Source organism: Artemia sp. Qi Xiang Cuo, chromosome 4 (assembly GCF_049724085.1).
Source record: "Artemia sp. Qi Xiang Cuo chromosome 4, ASM4972408v1, whole genome shotgun sequence".
NCBI lineage: Eukaryota > Metazoa > Arthropoda > Branchiopoda > Anostraca > Artemiidae > Artemia > Artemia sp. Qi Xiang Cuo.
In genome coordinates this window covers 53438520-53455442 of record NC_142797.1, presented here as the reverse complement: position 1 = coordinate 53455442, position 16923 = coordinate 53438520, and the positions used below count along the sequence as shown (strand labels likewise).

The window sequence follows — 16923 nt, the reverse complement described above, 5'->3', positions numbered from 1 at the left end:
GAATTTTCAAATGTAAGATGGCACCCCTTATGTGCCATATTCACTTGCGCTTTAATGACAAGAATGAATTTTCGATTTGAATGTTGATAAAATAGATTTGCTTTATTCGATTACAGCAGTAAAAGTGGGTGATCCAGTGAGTTTGTCCCTCAGTTTTTTCGGTAATTTCTGTTGGTTTTTTTTTTTTTATCGCTCATTGCTTTTATTTGAATAAGTTTGCATGACTCTTGTGTAAATATTATTTTTCCTGCCGACTACTATTGAGAATCGCAATTCTGCTGAGATATTAGAATGCTTATTGAATATACTCCTGTAAACATTGTGGTGTTCAATTTTATGGGAAGAGGGGAGAGGGTAAGTTTTTAATGTGTTGTTTTTACCTTTGTGTTGTTTGTTTATTTTTGGTGTTAACAAACATCATATTATATTAAAAAACATATTTATCTTCACATTTTCACAGGCCATGGAGTGTTTGTGAGGGCTTGTGTCTTTTGTTGTAATAATCCTTATAATCTTCCTTGTGATATTTTTATTAGTCCAAAGATCTTATTAAGTTCATTTGTACATTTAGATATCAATTACAATAATAATACACACATAATTTTCCTCACTAACTAGTTGACTGGACTAATTTTCTGCATTAGTTCTGTTATTGTTATTATTATTGATATTTTTGTATATTCATTACTCGCAATAAATAAAGACACTGCGGAGTACACAGAAGAAAATAAATAATAACCACAAACATATTCAATAAACAGTAATAAACATATTCAACGCTCAAATCAAAATAAACTAACCCTAATTACGATGGAAAAACCTAGACAACGAATAATTAAGACTCAAAAGATTAACTGATTTTGAAAATATCAGTAGAGCTAATTTATCGTGCCTGAAAGGAGCATCAATGAGCTGGAACCTCGTACAATCTTAATAATTTTTTTTTACCGTTAAGCAAAAAAAAAAAAAACATTTAAAAAATGCACGTATACAACTCTCAATTTTTTATAACCTCTTTTCTGGAGAAGACCAGCAAACCCGGAAAGAAAAAATATCAGTGGAGCGACAAAAGAAGAATACAAAAAGCCATTTTGGTTAAATCAGACACAGTTCGACCAAAGTTTTTGATATGAACTTTTTTTTATTGTTAAACTAACTCAGAACATGTTGAAGATAGAGTTGAACAAAAAAGACTCCAAGCCAATTAATTAGTTTCAATGGAACCAAAGGACCGTTCAGACTTCCTAGTTTTCACTTGGAGTTTTTAGTTTTGAGAAGTCGCGAAATACAAATTTTAAATGGTTCTAAACGAAGTCATTGGAATTATTCATCGAAGCCTTTTGAAAAGGTGACAGAGCTGTAAGTCACGTTCTTTAAATGCCATTTAATCTTTAAAAAGCTTATATTAATTCTCAAAATGTAGGGGACAAGGGCTAACGATTCTTTTTTAAGACAAAACAGAAAGTATTTTTTGAAAATTTGGGGGTGGAGCAATTTTGCTTTTTTAACCTTTTTTTAACGAAATGGCGAAAACAGGACATTTTTCAAAATCTGGAGGGACAATTACCCATAACCGATGCCCCCTCACATCGACGCCCCTGATATGACCTATTTGCTAACTAGTCCCCCACTTCAACTTTGTTGTATTTAATGTATAAGTGTATTTTTAATAAATTGAGCAAAGTAGTTTTAAAAACACTAATAATGCTTCTTTTTTTTAGCCTGGAGCAACTGTTGATCTCCTTGGTTTGAGCAGTACACCTACAACAAGTAACGGAGCGGCGTCTCTTGTTGACGTTTTAGGTGACGTCTTTGGGGGTCAGCCTGCGGCACCCACCCCTCCCATTTGTACTGCTGATGCCGCCGATAACTATAAGAAATTTTTGTTTAAAAACAATGGCGTTCTCTTTGAGAATGATTTGGTCCAGATTGGAGTCAAATCAGAATTCAGGCAAAGCTTAGGAAGAATGGGGCTCTATATTGGGAACAAAACGAATCAGGCTCTATCAGTAAGTAATTTGGTTCTATTAATCTGGTCTGACATTTGAAAATTACAAAATAAAATTTTCCAGGATAAAAAAAAAATAAATTAATATGTTCCTTTCTGGCATCAGCTTAGTAACTTGGATGACTTTTTGATTTTTAATTTCGCTTGACTTTCATTTTCGCTCAACACTATTTTGGAAAGAGGTCTCAGAATTCTGACGAGTTTTCTTTTTTTTTTTTGCATCTAACCTACATTCTAATAATAGTCCATATCAAGAAGCTGATAGATTCAACTTGTTTGAATTTTGCCCTCAACCATATATATTTTGAAGACTATTTTTTTCTAAAATGTCACATCATTCATTGATGTAGCTTGTTACCCGCTGTATCGCTTCAAAATTTTCTTTTTTGTCTCTTGTTATAGCTTTTGCGGAAGTTCTCCTGCAACCTCAGGTTTGTTACATCTCTTGTGTATTTTCATATGTTTTTCATATAAAATGGGTTTTTATTTGTTCTCCCCTGTACCCCCCCCCCACCCCAGATAAACCTTTACCGTCTATCTAAAAAAAATTGAGACGTCGTCAGTGCAATGACTCTACTTTTAGAATAAAATCAGCTGTTTTCTATCCTTAGTCTGGCCATTTGACTTGTTTCTAAGAGAGTTTCCTTAGTCGGGATTTCTCTCAGAGGACTTTAAAAACAGTGGAAATCAATCTACTTCTCAATCGACCCTTCTCAGCCTTTCGGGTATTAAAAGAGGGTGTATTTTTGAATTAACAGCTAACCCTTCTGTATCTCCTGGCCACAGTGAATCCCCCCCCCTTTATTCAATTGTTGTTTTTGTTCTAGAATTTCACATCGTCTGTGGACGCAGGGGCTGATAACATCTCTAAGCTGGTAATCCAAGTCAAACCTATTGACAGCACTATTGAAGCGGGTGCCCAAGTTCAACAACTTATTAACGTTGAATGTCTTGAAGAAATAAGTGAATTTCCTTCGTTGACAGTTATGTTCACTTATAACGGAATTCAGCAGAAATTCAATTTGAAACTACCACTCTCACTCAACAAGTTTTTTGAGCCGACAGAGATGACAGGAGAAATTTTCTTTGCTCGATGGAAAAACTTGAACAGGTACAGGGTCTTTATTATATATATTTCTACACTGCCCGTTAGCCGTTCGGCGTCGAGCGAAAAAACAGATGAGTACTAAGTTTTGGAGTTTAAAATACGCGAAATAAAATTATCTTTTTTTTGCACTAAGCTGCTCAGGAGAACATTTCTGAATTCTTAAATTGAGCCATAGGCAAAGATTACATGAACATCTGAAAATGTACCTGTATGAGAGTAAATTTTTATATTTTCAAAACGTAGGATGCTTTGAATTCATCTCATATTTGAAAATATGTTTTACATTTGAAAACATAGAAAATAATGGGAGAAAGCATACCAGCGGGGGAAGGGGGTTAGGGGCACGAGCCCGAACGACCTTTCTTCTTCTCACGCTCCTGTACCTTTAAACTTCCAGGTCTGCTGGGAATTTTTTCTTCTTATTGCATCATCAGCTACTTTTTCGGAGAAGGACTTGAGATTATGCAGAAACGTCAGTGTTTTCATTATGAATTTTAAAAGGGCTTTCTCCAACACAGTTGAACCAAATAGGTGCCATTCAATATAATGCAAGGGCTAACCAAATTACGGCGGGTGTTTTTTAAGTAAGGTCCGTTTAAACATAAGTAGACAACGAAAGATTATTTCAAAAAAGTAAATTTATTATCACAACATACTTTACTCTATATTTTTGCATAGTTGAGAAGTTTTTTTTCAAAACCTTATCACACCTCTCAACTAAATAAAAGTAAACTCTTCATAAAAACTTGCTTCCTACTCCTGTAATCAAGAATTCACTGCTGTTTTTACGTCGTCATCATCATTGTAACGGTTTCCACTGCAGTGCTGCTTGAGGTGAAGAAACAGATGGTAATCTGTTTCTCCACCTCGGCGCACTAGGCGCAAGATCAGGGTTGTAGAGTGGGTGGTCTAAAACTTCCCAGCCTAAACTGCCTAACAAAACTGCGGATCTTATCTTTATTTTTTTGTATTTTTTTGTCATTTAGAAGGACAATCCCTTTTGTCACCATGCCAATCTTTTTTTTTTTTTTATGAGCTTTCTTTGGATTTGGCAGTATACTTTTTAATTGATAGTGGTTCCTCGTTGCATGAAGTTGACCAACAAAACACAATGCCTATTCCAAAACACCGACGCCATGATTTTGCGCTGGAAGAGAGTCTGTTTGGCCTTCAACTTTACAAGGGAGTGTGTGTGTTTCCATTCCATGTTCTGTTGCCTCGATTAGGGTGTGATATGCGAAGCCCATGTTTCGTCTCCAGTTCAACCAGTTGCCACCTCAGTGGCAACCGTTATAATGATGACAACGACGTAAAAAACGCCAGTCAACTCTTGGTTATTGGATCAGACGGCAGGTTTTTATGAAGGGATTACTTTAAAATTAGTTTAGAGGTATGATAAGTATTTGAAAAAACTTTGGTAACTATGCCAAAAAATAGAGTGACGTATGTACTCCCTGATAATAAATTTACTTTTCTGAAATAATCTTTCGTTTTGTACTTATGTTCAAACGGATCTTACTGAAAAAACACCCCTCGTATATTTATATTGAAGGAAGTAAACCTGTATTTTTCTTTTTTATTCTCGAATTTGTTACCCACTCGCCGTTGAAAAAAGTTTGGAAGAATAGGAAGATAAGTCCACGACTTATCTTAACTAATACTCTTAAACACAGAGCTTTGAATGGCTGAGGAAGATTTGTCAAATGTATTTCAGGGGAATTGTCTATGGAGAGTGTTAGATAGTTCGACTAATCGCCTATCAAACAATAAGTTTTAAGAGAAATGTCGTTTGATCCCACTTTCTAGGGTTATAATTAAGAAAGTATTAAGATGGTTGGATCAAGTTTTAGTTATGAAGGATGATAAATTGCCAAAGACAACGCTTCATGGCTATCCATAGGGTGTGCAAAGGAAAAGCAGGTTATCCCCCAATGGGCTGGGAAGAGGCTATCGGAAAAGATTTTTAAAGAAAATTGAACCTTCATGTGAGGTCGTAAAGAATGAAGCTTTGAATAAATTCGGATGGAGGAGGAACCTGCGTAGCTGTGTTAGCCTCAGGTGGCTTGCTCCTGCAGAGAGTTGTTGTTAGTTGTGTTAGTAGCATTAGAAGAAATCCCGGATAGCTGGACACCTTTTCTTTTTAAAGTTAGCAGTTCATTTTGATGAAGCTTTGATGTGGTACTGCGAGTAGACCTTAAATTTTTTTATAACACTGGAATAGATAATAATTAGGCTTAGGTACATATATACCAGACCTTTTATGGGGGGAGAGTTACAAACTTTCCGCTGTTAAGAGTAGATGTGGTGCTCCAAAAACCTGGAGTTTTTGTCAAAATGTTCGCCTCTTTCTATATTAATTGTTTATGTTTTGTTGTTTATTGTTTTTTTTCTGTCTTAGGAGGTCCTAAACCCTTCTTGGACACAAATTCCTCCTTCTCTTTTTGTCGTAAAGCATGGCAAATCAGGTTGTTTCGGAGCTTCATTCTTAAAGAGTCGTGTTTTTTTCGATAACAGAATGAAATGCAAAAAGGAAGGTCGTTTTTTATGACTCTGCGGAAAGGTTATCGCACCTTTGAAAAGGTGTATTCACAGTTACAAATCAATTTCTTTTTTACTATTGGCAAATATTGAATAAACTAAAAAAGCTTCTTTTTGTGGAAATAGAAAAAAACTCACTTGGCAGCCTTTCATATTCTATTTTGAAATGGATGTTTATAGTAATTACTAAGACGTTTTTTTCTATTGCTTATACTGCTAAATAATGTGTAAAGGATTGGCGTGTACATGGAGGCTATTCAAAATTTTGACAATTCGTACACTCAAGTTAAATTTTCGTATTTACCAATAACCTGACTGAATATTGTCAGAGTATTTAAGCTAATTGCACGAAATAGGGAAAGACTTGGGGTGGAGACCTGGGAAAATATAAGTTTATTTTGTAATTTAAGTGCCTCGATTTTTAGTAAATTCTTCCTTTACAAACTACTGCAAATTCTAGTGACGACAGTTGACAAAACGAACGAGATAAATCATCCCAGTAGGATATTCCTCCTTTTCTACCAATTCCTTCATTCAATTGTCTCCTCTAACGTTCTATTTCTGTGGAATGTTTTCATCTAGTCGCTCTTAATAGGGCCAGGGAAAACCTAATGATGCTGCCCTGTAGTTTTCAGGTTGAAATATGCTAAATAATTATAAACGGTATTTAGCGATGTAAATGTCTTATGCTCAGTATGCTCAATCTAAATGTCATGCTCAAATGTTATTATACTCATTGAAATCAAATATGATCAAAAACTTTGTTATCTGAGGTAGTTTTAGTAATCTACTACTACTTTAAACATAGTATTTACTCCTTAACTTGTATTGTTCATCACTGATATATTTTTGTGCTAATTACCGAGGACTTTGAATAAGCAACCGAGGACAGTTTATAAGGATGACGGTATACCCATTACAGTACCTCTAATAAAAGTATGGCCGTCTTCGGCACATGTTGCTTGTTTGAAATCACAAGCAGGTTTTAGTCGATAAAGGGAGGGGATATGAGAGTGTTTGTGAAGTAAAAGGCGTCACAACACAGCACATTTTTACGCCACTATTTTTTTAAGTTTTCCGGGTCGTTAACTAGATCCTGGGGAAGGGGAATTCCCCCTTCTAGTGTATATAACCAGCTTTCGATTTTGTGCTATCTTACTTGGTAGATACAATTTAGTAGATAAAATATTGGTTTTAAATATTGATTGACCGTTGATTTCTTAATTAAAATGTAGTTGCCATCAAGCCATGGCTAATTGGAGAAAAAGCCAAGACAGATAGTCTGAGGGAGAGGCAAAGCTGGCGTAAGCCATTTTTAGGGTTGTATAAAAGTCAAGTCATTTTCACTTGTTGATAGATAGACACTCTATTATTCATCCATCTACTAGGGCAGAACTAAGGTAGATAGTCATAGAAACAAGGAGTTATTGAGAATTTTGGGTTGACTCAAACCCTACAATGTCCAAAGAAGTTGTATGCAAAACGGGGGAGTGAATTTGCTTAAACTCACAGGCGAACAAGTGACCTAAGCCTAATATGCTTGCCCGCTTAGAGTCTCAAGCGTACTACCGTGTTTTAGGATTGACACATGACCGACAAATCCCCTGGACTCGCAGGCGAACGGGGAGAACTGTAGTTTTCCGAGTGTTCGGGTAAACGGCGGGAGTAACTATGATTCTCTTATTAGACAAATACTTGTGTGTTATCTTTTAGAGGCACGGCTGCCTAGAGTCTCAGGCCAGGTTTAGCACCGAGTTCATAAGCTAGACAGGTGCGCCAACAAAAAATTAATTAAATATTGATTGACCGACAGTTCGCCTAAATTTGCCACATACAGCTTGAATGTTCTTTTCGTTCTATGGATCGTTGTATTTGTCCTAAAATGAAAAACCAGCAACCACTATTTCCTAACTGCATTACAAATAAAGAAAGCAATAAAATGTATTTTACTGCAGATAAGGGGATGAAAGTTAATTTTTCGCGAAGAAAAGATAAATTTCACAATTTGTATGCATTGCTACTTTTTTGAGATGACGTCTTTTTATCTCTTTAAGAATTTGAGCATGAGGATGTTCAAAATTGCATTTCGGAGGTAGTTACTCAGAAGGTAGTATATTGCAAAATGCAAGTTTTACTGGAGAGTAGAAATACCCCAAAAATATTGTTTTTTTTGTTTGTTTGTTTTTTATTTTATTTTTTTACTGTTATTAAGGAACGGTTTGTCTACAAGAAAGGTTTCTCTGCAATTCAGGATTTTGAAACTATGATTTTTTTTTTTTTTTTTTTTACAGTTTTTGGGATTGAAAAAAGGGGCCTTTTTCGAAGTTAAATTTTTAAAGAAAAGAAACAACTAATTTTCAGGAGAACTTAATGAAAAAACGGCTTAAACCGGTTCATAGAACTTGTTGCAACGGATGAGCAGTAAATATGTGTTTTAAAAAAGACGTAACCACACCTGTTGATTAACTGCAGGCAATTTAAACTTGGAGGTAGTCCAACTGGTTTCAAAAAGAAAGCTATTTTTATAAATCTATATATTTTTTAAAACTCGGAAATTTTCTTGTGAATATGCCGGGCCTTTGACTGAAGAACCTAATGATGTGAAAAAATAGAGTTACTCCATTTGGCTTGTGAGTGCCTTAAATATGCTTTTTTCTCAAAGAAATTTTTGCACATTTTAGTCCTCAGCAAGAATGTCAGAAGATCTTCAAAGCAAATTATCCAATTGACACGGCTGCGTCACGTGCTAAATTGTCTGGCTTTGGCATACAACTTCTAGATGGCATCGATCCGAATCCTGATAATTTTGTTGGAGCGGGTATTATACACACAAAAACTCTACAAGTTGGCTGTCTTCTTAGACTTGAACCAAATAAACAAGCACAGGTGAGAGCCCCCTTTTTTTAGTTTGTTTGGTTATTTTTCAAGTTCTGTAAAAGATAATAAAAACCCATTAGAATTTAGACGATAAGAGGAAGTTGAAGAGGAAAAAAAAACTAAAATGACTAGTATAGGTTATGACAACTCTGCCTGCAGAGCTTGAGTATGATAGGCTCCGCAAGGTACCGTTTCAAGCGAGGGAATACCCAAACTCAGTAATCATGTACATCAGGTAGCACGTTCCAGTTGTGGCGGAACTAATTCCACAATTTTTAGGTCGGTTTTTGTTAACAAGATCCTTCCCAATTCAAGAATGTTTGCAAATTTTGCTAAAATTTGAACTGTTCCAAATGGGGCACAACTGCACGGCACACGTGGCGTTCCGAGATGTACATTAGGTGGCGGGAAGTGGAGAACCTCTCGTTTGGAGGGATACCTGCATTCAAAATAAATGTAATATTAGCTGTTTTTTGCTTTATAAAGCTGTGTTGTCTCTTGTAAATTCTTGTTTGTTGATGGACCAGCCCTCCATATAGCTGATATTTATCTGGGGCCGGGATCGGTGACCTTTTTGGCTGTGCGCCGAAATCAACCAAAATATGAAAAATAAAGGGACATTCGGGTCAGTGATATTTTATTTTAAAACAGCCTTTTGGTGAATAATAAAATATGTTTGATTAAGAAGATAGTTAATTTAAGCTTCTATACCCCAAACAGAAAGTCAAAATTATCATTCTATTTATCATTAAAACTAACATGATTGAATGAAGTCTCTTTATAAACTCTCCGGATAATTTAGTCGAGTCTGGTTCATAGTTTTTGTTTTAAGACGAATAAAAGTATTTGAATTTGTGGTTCCTGTTGTTGCTTAAAATAAATTTCCTTTGTGAAAGTATTTGCTCGTAATAAGTTGAGCCAAATGTGGACAAAACGGCAAAGTCATTTATTTTTCAAAGATTAAAAACTTCTTAGGAAGTGACGCGTAAGACGTTGGTATTATGAGGAAATAATTACCTATATTTCCTTTTTCTTTTTTTTTTGTGACTTTATCGTCTAATTAAAATGTTGCTCTTAGTTGTTATTTTCGGTACTTATGTATTATACCAAACACACTCAAGAAGTGAAGTTAGTTTAATAGTAATGAAATATACCAAAACATGATGAAAATATAATACTGTAGTTTATATAAAAATATAATTTGAGCTATATATTTGCACATGGGGGGGAGGGAGGTGGGAGTAACCTAACGTATTTTGTGATATATATTTGCACATCAGAGGATGGGGGTAAAGTAACCTAACCTTATCCCCCCCCCCTAATGGGCAAATATATAGCCCAAATTATACAAATCCCATGTATTATGTCACCCGTCATTTGTCTTTGTGGCTTGAAACCGGTTTTGTGAGACCTTACATTCACCAAACTTATCAACCGTCTTCGGTATAATACACAAGTACCCTATTTTCATTTTTTTTTAAAAATATTTGTTTCATGTGTGTTTTATAATTAATTTTTATATGTTACACTTCCTTTCAGAACTAAAATGGGTCAGTCGGTGACCCGGAGGTCATAGCTTGCCGACACCTGATCTATAGGGCCGTTCGATAAGTAGTGCCGTAGTTTTCGCACTTGCTCGTTTTAAAAAGCTTTCTCTAAGAATTTGACTTTATTTCAAAAGTCGTTGCCATTCTTTTTAATATTTGCTCGCAGCCTTTGAGGCTAAGCAGGCCTATTACATATTTTATTCGAAAAATAGAATATGAAACCTGCTATCAAATAGCCATTGAAGTCCAACTGCTTCTATTTGAATTAAGGTGCTAATTCAGTTTATTATAACTTATTATACTATAAGTATGATTGATAATAGCATTTCGGATAGCTTATATATTGCAGAGAAACTTGGAAAGGACCTGACTGATTTTTTTAGAATAGCTTAGCTAATTCTTCATAAAAAAAAAGAATCACTTCAGTTTTTTTGCTTGTTTATATTAAGTCTAAAAATACAAAAATTTTTTTTTATAAATATGGTGTCTTATAGTTCGGTTAGTAATTTAAGGTGTTGGACTTTTTTTTTGGGGGGGGGGGCACGCCGAGGAGGATGTTTTTTCTATTTTTTGAAATACCTATCGTGCCTGTGCTACGACACTCAAGCAAAAAAATATCTTACGAAAAAATCGAACATTAGCTTTTGAATGACCCTATAACTGTCGAGACTAGTGGTATATTATTAGGTATGATCGATCTTGCTTTGAAAAAAGAGAGAAAATTGGATTGCTTGGGAATAATTATAGTAATAAAGAAGTATAAATCACGGGTTGACTTATATACGGGGAGAGGTGGCGGGGGGGGGGTGGCTTTCGAATAACGCGCGGATGGGGAAAATCTTGTAGGAATGAGTCTGTAGTTAAGCTTCTTTTTTTTTTTTATTAATTATCTTTTTTTTTTATGTATAGGCTGACCATCCGATCGAGCAAATCAACGTGTGCCCAGATTATGTCTAATCTTATGCTTTAACAGTTCTAGTGGATAATCTTAAGTATTTCTAGCCAAATATAAATGGAAGATAAAAGCTATATGGTGTGTAATGAAAGGGCTGGCTTTTAAACCAATTGCATATTAAGTTGTCTCGTTTCAAATGTATGATCCAACGGCCATAGTCGAGGTTTAAATTATTTCATGTCGGTTAAATTTGTGTGCTGTTACTTGGTTATGTTGACCAACATTTATTTAGAAGTAACTAATAATGACCGTCAAATAGACTCGTATATTGTCCTTCTATTCATTCCTAATTGTGAAAAGTTTAAATTTTGTCAGATGAACAATTTTTAACCTTTCTTCAGTGAGTTTTTTTTTGCCATAAAAATACTGTATGTTAGATTAATACAGTTTTCATCATAAGCGCTAATCATTAAACCAGGAAGAGGCAGAAGCCAGTCTTTTACAAAGAATTGGAGCTTAAGATTGGTATAGTCATAAGCCTAAAAGTATTCAAATTATAAATGGGACTTACTGGACTGAAATCAGAAGACAACATCTGATATGTTTTGTAAAATCAGTTACTACGCTTATGAGGGTTGAATCTCATAGGGTTTGCATTCCCTATGAAGCCGACGATTTTGTGACAAGTCAACAGCTGCGACTATATTTGCATCATTGGATTCATTAGTTTCAACTTGCTTAAAACAAATTTGAAGTTTTCCTTTTTTCAAGGATTCTCAGCCAATTTCTCTCAATCTAAGAGAATTCAAATCGAATTTCAAAAATATGACTGTAAATGAATGTCAACTATTGAGTGATTGCAAAATTGTCATCTTATTTTGAACTATTATAACCGTTAGACTGCAGAAAAATAACATACCAAAAACTTGTGCGGGTAACAAAAACCTTCAATAGTGTTATTTATTCCTCATCTTAAAAGGAGTATCAAAAGAGAATTAGGTATTGACAAAGACAACTGTAAGGAAAAGCCTCTGATGCCCCTCCTTAAGAATTTTTTTTACTTGTATTTTTAGCCCAATTCTAAGAGGGATACGGCTTTGGGAATCAGAAATGACATTGAGCGCCTCCCCCAATCTTTGAAACCTAATAGGGGTATCTGAGGAAACTCTAACTTTTGGAATTCAGATTTTAATGCAGTTACCTACATTATCCGCTTTAAATGCATTTTATGACACTGGCATCTTTAGGTAAGGCATGAGTTCGAATTGGATCGATTTGCTCATTGACGTTTTAATGATAGTGAATTTTGAAAATTCAAAAAATGATTAATACTAACCGTTGGATGATACATTTGGACCACTATTTATTTTGTTTCTAAGCTTATTTAGTCTTTATTTTTTTTTTTTTTTTTTTTTTTTTTTTTTTATTTTTATTTTATTATATATATAGTGGGGAAGTCTTCTCGTTGGCTAAGCTATGGCGAAGAGAGCCAAGATTTTTGATTCGTTTAAGTCTCGTTTAGTATTGAATTTCTCTCTAAGTCGATAAGTATTTCAATAACACGGAGGCAGGAATTTTTATCAGCTAGCAGTAGCCTATTTTGTGGGCTACTGTCATATAGCGGCCCACAAAATGGGCTACCTAAGTAAATGTTTTTTTTTTCTTTCGAAACGACATAGTGACATATATATCCGACCTCTACAGCTCCGTCTATAGCTTTGGAACTTGAATAATTCTTGATTAAAGCTCTATTCTTAATGTAAACACAAGGAAAAAAATTTGTTGTTTTTTGTGTTTACTATATATGAACTATCAATTCCGATTTCCGTTAAAGTAATGTCAAAATAAAACATGCACCCTGAATTTAATATTTGTTGAAGAGACGGTGCTGTATCAATTCACGTGTTTCTTCAAATCGTTATTCCAATAATTTCTTTTCGTATTTGTCTGTTGTTGATGTTGTCATGCTTCTACATTACAGTGGCGTCAATTGACCCCCCCCCTCCCACGTTAAAAAAATAACTTTTTTTGTATTTTCATTGAAATCATTGAAAAAAAAATATAATTATTCCTTCCCCCTAATTTTAGTTAATTGGCGTCACTGCCACATTAGTCTCTGTCTTTTCAAAATGGTTGGGTGGGACGTGGTGGGTAAGCTGGTACTTCCTTTTTTTAATGCTTAATTTTGCTAGTACCAGCCTGTAATTTGTAACCCAGAACATCGGTGCTTTAGTGCAAAAAAAAATATCCATTTGTGTGTTGATTTATTAATGTTGGTTTAAATATGCGTTTACGTTGTTACTCAAGTAGTGGGGATGTACTTTGTGGTTTTAAAAAAGTTGTTTAACAGCCCCTTTTTGTCTTCTTCTTTCTAAAAAGTGTTCTTTTCACACAGCTGCTGAATTGAATAGTCATAAACATTTTATTTTGGAGTAATTAAATTCCTTTTCATAACATTGGTTTTTCTTGGATTTGCTTTTTTTTCGAAGAAACAACTATTAAAATCAAATAAACTCATTAATGAATTGTTTCGTCTATTGCTTACCGAATTATATCCTATCATTCAAGTTATTTTTTTTGCCATTGCAACAACAGCTGCTTAATATGCTTCATCAAATATAATCATTTACTCTATCCTATTCTCTCTCTTTTCTTTTATAATTGATATATATTAATATTGGTATAAAAGAACTGGTGAAAAAAAAGAAGATAAAAATGCTGCTTAAATTCTTAACCCATCCAATTTGTCCCAAATTTTCTAAGTATTTTAGTCTAGTGATAGAAACTTCTTTCTTCTTTTTAGTTCATTTTGTTTTTATCATTGCTTATTATTGTTTTAGATTTGTAATGGAGAAGGTTGTTAGTAATCGTGGTATCAGCTAAATTTAAAATTACGGTCTAGTTGTAAATTTCAAATTTTCCTAAAATGTGTTCTTAGTTTGAGATTAATTCAACCTTCTTCATAAGATAAGGTTCTATCAGGCCCAAAACGGTTTAATTTACTTTTTAAATGTCTCTTTTTATTAAACAGTTAAGATATGCAATCCGTTTAAATAATCCTATAAGTTACAGAAGAAACAAACAACATGCTTTGTTTAGATTATTCAAATTTTGAACTTGAAAGAAAATTCGCTTTCTGAATTTTACCATCTGTGTTTGTATTTTTAATTTCCGAGCTATGTTTTGGACAATGTTCATACAAAGAAATTTTTGCGATCTAAAACTGATTTGCAAAAATAGGAAAAATTTACATTAAGATAATTTTTTTTTTTTTTTGGTTGATAGAACCTTCAGTAGAATGTAAATAGTAGTATCGTCCTTAGCCGCAAGAGTCTGCTTTATATAGCAGACCCAGGGCATGGTTTGTTTTTGTACTCCCTAAGGGTATATACTCAACCAATCATGTCTTGTTGGCTATTAATTGACCCCCAGGCTGATCGCATGGTGACATGAAAGGCGGAAGGTGGTCGGCAGGATACTCGTGGACTTGCCACCTGGTTGACTGCTCGACTGCCCTTGTTGATTAGTTTTTTCTTCTTTTTTTTTTTTTTTTAGCTTGTGAAGATTATTAATTTGAAAAAACAGGCGGTAAAATTTAAAAACGGTTAATGATAGCCCAGGGTTTACAGTGATCTGCTTTGTAGTATTAGATAGCTGTTAGTGATTCCCAGTGAGTAGCAATCTACGGTTAGATGCATTTGTTGTTTTTTGGGGTAGAGGGGGTTATTTATTGAATGACCCCATGCTGTAATCATCGAGACATAAAAAGCGAAGGTGGTCGACAGCATGCTCGTGGAATTGCCGCCTGGTTAACTGTTCGACTGCCCTTGTAGATTAGTGCTTTTATTTTTGCTTCTTTCTGGATTATTTGAAGATTTTAACTCTGGTACAAGCACTGTGGGAAACTGTAAACTCCTTTAGTCATAGCCCTTTGTTTACAGTGGTCCACTATGTAGTTGTAGATAGTTTTGTAGCTATTTTCAGTGAGTAGTGTTTCACAGTTGATTTTTCTGTTCGTGAGGAGGGATCATTTATGTATTCCTCCCCCGAAATTATGACCCAAGCCGAAATCATGGAGACATGTAAAGAGAAGGTAGTCGACATAATGCCCGTGGATTTGCCACCTGGTTGACTGTTCGGCTGCCCTTGTAGATTAGTTTTGTTGTTACTAATGTGGTTAGCAGATACACCAAAGGTTATAACTATGCCGTAGAGACTTCAATAAATTTTAAACTGGCTGGTTATAGTCCTTGGTTTGCAGTAATTCACTTTGTAGTATTAGATATTTAATTGGTTATTCTAGTGTTTAGTATTTTTCAGTAGTTTTTTTGTGTTGGGGGGGCGGGTCATCCATTTATGACCCCAGTAAAAATCAAGGAAACAAGAATGGCGAAGGCAGTCAGCATTATGCTTGTGGACTTTCCATTCAGTTGACTGCCTGACTGCCCATGTAGATTAGTCATTTTTATTAGTTTTTGAAGCTTGTGGTTTTGGTTTAAGCACTATGGTAAAATGAATTTTGTAAATGAAAGCACTTGACTTACATGAACTAGCTTTAGCACCATAAGGTATGTTTAGTAGGTCCCAGTAGGAAAGAAGTGTCACTTATATATATATATATATATATATATATATATATATATATATATATATATATATATATATATATATATATATATATATATATATATATATATATATATATATATATATATATATATATATATATATATATATATATATATATATATATATATATATATATATATATATATATATATATATAGTATACATATATATATATATATATATATATATATATATATATATATATATATATATATATATATATATATATATATATATATATATATATATATATATATATATATATATATATATATATATATATTCGGTTTGCTGCAAACCGGAATTTAAAAATGAAGGGAGCAACTGCCATTTAACGCAGTTCATATTGATTGTAGTAATACTTTATCATTCTTAGCTGCGGAGTATGAGCCTTTCAGGAAAGAGAGAAGCTCTTTGAAAATTTTAGATTTCGCTCCTTGATGTCTTGCTCGTTGTTGTAGCGTTGTCAGTGAGTATAATCTCTATGAGCATACTCTTCTTCCATTCATTGATGTACTGATTTCCGATCTTATTTTATTCGAAACAATTTAGCAATTTTAGACAATTTTAGAGGTCAGAAAAAGATTTTATTACAATTTACAATTTACTTTCTTGCTAAAAATAAAAAATCTCAAGTCATCAATTCTCCTTATTGATTAAAATGGATAAGTATTGATCATTGCTATGGTTTTTAATTTATCATTGTCCAACCTATTTAGTTTTAATAATATAAATCTGGAAGCCGTTGAAGAATCCTAAAGATTTTTATTTTTTCATTTTGTAAGGATAAAAGAATTCTATCTGGACCTAGCCTTTTTAGGCTTTAAAAGTTGTATTCTGTATTTCCTCTTTATTTAGAAGAACAGTTTTTTTCTCCTGTTCCACCCGCTTAATAACTATAATTATTTTAATGTAAAGTCACTAATTAACTCTGCTTATTCTTTCTTTTGTCATAAAAAAGGGAATATATAGGGAACAGTTTATGCATAAAAAGCTCGTCTAAAGTTTGAAGATGGTTAAGCAGTATATCTTGCTCATTTTTTTTATCAAGTCCCTGCAACATTGCTGCGCCCACCACAAGCATTTCTAGTTTTGTTTATATATAGCTATGTGTTTAATATATATGTTTGTTGAAATTAAGACCTCTGGATTTATTCTAAGTCTAGAATGTTCCACACCATGAAGAAAAATTACGTAGTTTGTAGTATTAGCTTACTAGAAAGTCTTTTGCTGTGAGGTGAGTGATTAATTAGTTGATTGAGTCGTCTGGTCGACTTTTCACCCATTTGATCTGACATTTCTGGTCTGTAGGCATAGCGTA

The 16923-nt window shown here is 33.9% G+C and overlaps 1 protein-coding gene across 1 annotated transcript in view; it reads left to right on the top strand.

Moving 5' to 3' along the window:
* The window catches only part of AP-2alpha (adaptor protein complex 2, subunit alpha), a 107037-nt gene extending 96002 nt beyond the window's left edge, over positions 1-11035 (top strand). The window contains exons 12-15 of the mRNA XM_089087908.1: positions 1722-2009; positions 2836-3119; positions 8336-8540; positions 10988-11035. Coding sequence (XP_088944034.1) covers positions 1722-2009; positions 2836-3119; positions 8336-8540; positions 10988-11035 — 825 coding nt within the window. The remainder of the gene's footprint in view (positions 1-1721; positions 2010-2835; positions 3120-8335; positions 8541-10987) is intronic.
* Positions 11036-16923: the final 5888 nt, after the last annotated feature.